This window comes from Charadrius vociferus, unplaced genomic scaffold, assembly GCF_000708025.1.
Source record: "Charadrius vociferus isolate BGI_N301 unplaced genomic scaffold, ASM70802v2 scaffold162, whole genome shotgun sequence".
NCBI lineage: Eukaryota > Metazoa > Chordata > Aves > Charadriiformes > Charadriidae > Charadrius > Charadrius vociferus.
In genome coordinates, this window is record NW_009647236.1 from 1,231,291 (window position 1) to 1,236,794 (window position 5,504).

The following is a 5,504-nucleotide window of genomic DNA, read 5'->3' on the forward strand; positions in this document are numbered from 1 at the left end:
TGGCTCAATCTTCTTCATTCCCTCTCATCAGATCATAAACATTGATGATACCACCCCTGAGCCTTCTCTTCTTCAGGTTAAACAGTCCTCAGCCTCCCCTTGGATGACACATGTTCCAGTCCCTTAATCATACATGTGGCCCTCGTGTTCCCAAAGGCTCCTAGCTTCCTCTTCTCTTGCTCAAGTGGCACCCAGGGTGGGAAGAGATTTGTATTGCTTCATGTTGTGTCAGAAATACCCTCTTCTGTCTTTCCATTAACAGAGAAGAAGTCTGAGAATCCAGCTGCAAGTCCAGGTGAGAAGCCGTCTCCTCACATGGCTGGGGATGTATTTGGGAAGCGAGGTGGGGAGGAAGGTCTGCCGGGAGAGTTGAATAGCTCTGTGTAAAAGTGATACCTCTGCACTGGCTGTTGCAGTCTGAGTTGGTAAATCACCTGAAATGTGATTGCCCAGCTCTTTACTCCTGAGTAACTTCAAAACTCATACATCTCCTGGGCTTTTCACTGTGCTGGGATGTCTCAGGGACTCTAAGCATGTACAAGGTACAGTGAAACCCAGTTTGCTCCTAGGGACACAAGATATGTTCATCCCCCAGGCTGAGAGAAGAGACACTCTTTGGCGTAGTTCATTGAGGATCTAAGACACAATAACTGTGGAGCTGTTGTCCCCAACTCCAAGAGCACTCTTTTGAAAAGAGACTTTACGAGACTTTGCTTCAGGAGTGATTAACTGATGGGCATGGGGATAGCACTACGTAATGAAAGGGGCACTGTCTGGGAAGTCGGGAGGTGTAGCTCAACCACCTCTCCCATCAGCCAACAAGTCTCGGATTCTCAGTGACTGGTTTCTCCACTTATGCATTGGCTTGTGTACTTAGACTGTGGATTTTGGGGCCACGGCTTGTGCTTCATCAGGGGACCTTTTTCCTATCCATAGCCTCTAAGTGCTGGAGCTGTTTAATTGTCAACTTCAGTTTCCTAGGACAGATGAGAGCAAACCCAAGTACAAACTTAAGGGACAGGACCGTGTTGTGGGCATGGCCACCACCTCAAAGCAGTTTCAAGGAAGTTCAAAATTAAACATGCAGAAACTGTCCATCCGGTTGTGATTGTAGTCACTGGATTCAGAAGGTGATCCCTAGTGTGTGTAAGCAACACAAATGCACGCTGATTCCCCTTCTGGCTCCATTGGCCTCTTGGCAGGTGTGACAACTCACAGAAGCCAGAAGATCTAGGCTTGCAGTTTTGCTTCAAAATACATAGTTCAGTATTAGCACATGAGGTGATACCCGCCTAGAGAAACCTGTGACTCTGGAGAGCACTGCAGACAAGCCCAACTTGACCCACTCTCCTTTCCAATCAGGGTGGGCAAATCAGGGCTTTGAAGAAATGAAATCTCCTGAGATATTAGGCCCCATTAGGTCCTGGGGAGAGCATGGTAGAAAGGCTTGCTCAGTTGCAGAGGATGGAGGTTTTGGTACTTGAGGGCTGATGGCCGAATGCTTCTTCTGCATGGCATCCGGGAGCCTGGGGACACTGTCAGTCACCTTCCTCCCTCAGACTTCTTCTCACCAAGACCAGTCAGCCCCCGGTTGCTGTTTCACAAGCTTCAGGGATGAGAAGGCAGAAGGGGTTTGGGAGGAGTGTCGTTTTCTGTCCTTGCCACATGGTGTCACCCACAGCCCATCTGCCGTGCAGCACATGGCACCTCTGCTTTGATCTGGCCCTGGTGCATATCCAAGGATGAAGGGGCCTGCAAACTGCCACCAGGGCTGGCCGGCTGGTTTTTACTTCCGGTCGTCTCTCTGTGGTCTCCCTGCCAACTTCATTTCTCTCATCCTTGTTTTTTCTCCTGCTATACCTACTGCCGTGACAGTCGTCTGCTACCAGTCAGACAGAGATGAGCTTCGTCGCCGCGTCATCCAGTGGCTGGAAGCTGAGATTATCCCAGACGGCTGGTTTTCCAAGGGCAGCAACTACAGCGAAGTCCTGGACAAGTATTTCAAGGCAAGTAGAGCAGCACGTGCCTCAGAGGCCAGAGAACATTTCTTGCCGTGTCACTGCGAAGCAGCTGCCATGCCCCCACCCAAGAGGCTTCAGTGTGTGATGGGCCTGTCGAGCTGGGGGCCAGAGAGGTCTCATATGTCCTACAGCGTGATGTGTTAGGGGCTGCCTGCAGCAGCTGCTGGCAGAGCCACTGACACTGCTATGCGACAGCCCGGACCTGGAGCATCTCTGGGGATCTGACCTGCCCTGGGGAAAAGGAGGAGAGCAGGCCAAGTGTGTGTGTGGTGGAGGAGAGAAGAACTGATCTCAGGGGACGAAAGATAGCCAGACGAGAAAAGCTGGGTGAAAGTGCTGGAAATGCAGGTAAAAGGAGCAGGAAGCTGTGGCAGGGGATGCTGATCCTTTGTTCCAGACAGTCCCGAGGCCATGCTGAGATGGTGATAGAGGACTCTTGGGGGCTTTGAGGGGAATATTTGCTTGCAAGGAGTATGGCTCAGTTGCGGCCGAGAGCTGGCAGTTCCCTAGTGCTCTGCAGAGAGAGCGGAACCGCCCATGAGTCTTGGACCCTGCAATAATCCCATTCCTCTTCCCTCCTCCCTGCCAGTCTGTCCCTCAGCCCATCCCCACCCCCTTTTGTAACCAGCAGATCACAGCTTCTCCCATGCTTCTGCCACATGCACTGCTTCATCCCTCCCCCTCACACCCGGCTCCTGATAAAGACTTCAAAGCATTCAGGATGGAGCTGGAGGAGCAGGTGGGGAAAGGGGGAGAGTGTTTAAATCATAAGCTGTTGACAGCGAGAGATTAATGGTGCCTGACAGGAGTTAGAGCTGCAAGCAAATTTGCCATGGCAATGGCACCCCCTGGTGAGACAGAGGAGCTCTTCCCCGGGCTCCAGAGAGCATCTTTGCCTTTGTAGCCATTAATGCTGCTCCTTCTGTGAAAACCCACTTGTGTCCCACTGCCTCGGGCACCCCCGCCAGCACCTGCCACCACGTGAAAGCTGCAGCGTCCTGCAGAGCAGAGCTGCTCAGTCCTTCCCCCTGCAAACGTGCTGTCCCCAGCCACCTTCATAGAGAGTCTCCCCAGGTCATGGGCTTTGCTGAAATGCATGAGCCGGCCACTGGCCACTGGCTTGCTCCTCTGCCCCAGCACAGCCTGGCCACTGGCCCCTGGCTTGCTCCACTGCCACAGCACAGCCTGGTCAGCCCTGCCGGCCCAGTGCCTGTTGGGATGCTGGTGAAATCTTGTGGGTGCAGTTCAGAGGCAGACAGCCTCATGTTTTCTTTATTGGCGCCCTTTTTCTGCAGCGCTGATCGCAGGCACAAGTGAGTGAAAGTTTCCGTGAGAAAGCCATACCTTTTCTCAGTCCAAAGGGGGAATTACCTTCTCTGTCAGGTGGTAATCCACCATATCAACAACTCTTAAAGCTTTGAAAGACTTTTAAAGCAGGATTCAGAGCTTGGAGCAACTTGGGACAAATCCAAGCAAGGCGAACTAAATGGATTCAGACACACACAAATTCGTTTCACCAATGAGGGTCTGCTATAGCTGGAGGAATTCTGCAGTGTGCAGCCCCGGGGCTCCACACACCCACCCTTTGAATCGCCTGATTCCTGCCCTGCAGGTAATAAACACTGGAGCCAAAGGTGAGATGAAGCATTTCCCTTTGCTTCTTGATGGGGAGGTTTGTAGACTTGGCAATAAGCTGTGTACCTCCTGGAAGCCTGACTTGTGTGGATCACTGGGGCGTAGGTTGTTTGTCAAGCAGGCCGTGACCATATTTTGAGAGGAGTGAGTGAGGCCTGTGGTGGGAATCTGCTCTGTTTTGGAGGGTCTGTGGGGGAACACATAAATGCAGACCATAGCACTGAATGGCAGGAAAACTAGCTTAACGGAGTCTGGGTCATTCAGGGAACTGCGGCCACTTTCACAAGAAATAGCGGGTCGAGAGACTTCAAAGTCTAGTAGAAGTTGAAACCCGTTAGTGGAGCAGTTATGCGCAGGCTAAAGCACGCAGAGTAATTTTCCTAGCCCTACAGGTTTCTCCTGAACCACATAGAGGTAACAAGAGGCAGTGTCTCTTCCAGCATTCCTGGAAGCACTGCACGAGGAGACACAGTGACCTGCCCCAGGTCACACAGCAAAAATTAGCCGGCAGCAGTCTGTGTGCAGAATTCATTTTCCCCTCACTGCAATGCAGCTGTCTCCGAGGCGGCCCAGCAGTGCCTGCTGAGTTCCCAGCACTGTGATATGACATCTCCAAACAGGAAGGCAAAATGCAATTACTTCTTTGGGAGTACAGCCAGGATTTCGGGGCTACAAATCCTGCTTTTCAGTGCCAGGAGTCCTGTCAGGACCTTAAGAAGTTGGTGGCAAGGCGTTGTGCTGTTGCATTAAATTGTTCCTTCTTTGGGATCAGCAGAAAATTGCTTCCTGTGATTTTCTCTTTTGTCACTGTCACTGTCCAGGCACAGCTTTGGACTTACACATATTGGAAAGCTGACACCTCCTTGAATGCAACTGGTTTGCTTTGAGGCAGGAGGTATATAAGAAGGCTAAGAGCTGTCTGGAACAAAGAGAAAAAATGGGGTTAGAGCCATAAATCAAGCAGCAGGAGGTGAATGCGAGGCAGTGTAGCTTATCGGTGAGAACAAGGGTAGGATCCTGTCTCCCAATTCTGATGCTAGCATGGATATGTTGTTGCTTTTCTCTGAGCTTCTGTTCTTTGTGCAAAACAGGGATGATGCAACCTCTTTCACTGAAGCTTCAAAAATGCTAAGTACATATGGAAGAGGGAGAAGGGAGGGGTACCCTGAAGTGATAAATCAGACCCTCTCACATCTTCCCATCTTTTTCTACAGAGCTTTGACGATGGTGATTCTCGCTTGGACTCCACTGAATTCCTGAAGTTTGTAGAGCAGAATGAGACTGCTGTCAACATCACGACCTACATGGACCAGGAGACCAACAAGCTGCTCAGGTGGGCAGTGAACAGGAGGGCCAGATGTGGTAGAAGAGGGCATGAAAATTCACTCACAGAAAATATCGGTTAGGGCTTGCACTAACAAAGATAACTGTGTATGAAGTGGCTTCTCACTTAATTAGGTGAATACCACCAAATGGAACAGTGCCACCCCTACCATTCACGTTAGGCATTTATTCTAACCCTCTTTTGCCTTAAATCTTTTGCACACTAGGTGTGCAGCCACAAAGTGAGTTGGGTGACAGAAAATTTGTCTTCTTTTTTATTTCCTAACAAATTAGCTTAGCAGTGGACCTTACTCACCTTTTGCCTGATAGCTAGATCCAGTGCAAGGAAGATGGTAGGAAAACACAGCTCATGGGCAGCCTGCAGTTAGAGCTGAAAACGTAGTTTGAGAGGTTTCCCTTTTTCTGTGTGTGTGCCACTGTGTGTGAGACAATGAGGAGAACAGGCTGCTTGTTGTTAGGCTGTGCTTGCATCTTGACTCGTGTGACAGCATGTAGATGTCAACA

The 5,504-nt window shown here is 50.5% G+C and overlaps 1 protein-coding gene across 1 annotated transcript in view; it reads left to right on the forward strand.

Annotated features, from left to right (window-relative positions):
* The window catches only part of FSTL1 (follistatin-like 1), a 16,012-nt gene that overhangs the window by 6,082 nt on the left and 4,426 nt on the right, over positions 1–5,504 (forward strand). Inside the window, exons 5-7 of the mRNA XM_009879942.1 lie at positions 263–295; positions 1,876–2,006; positions 4,871–4,989. Of these exons, the coding sequence (XP_009878244.1) occupies positions 263–295; positions 1,876–2,006; positions 4,871–4,989 (283 nt within the window). The remainder of the gene's footprint in view (positions 1–262; positions 296–1,875; positions 2,007–4,870; positions 4,990–5,504) is intronic.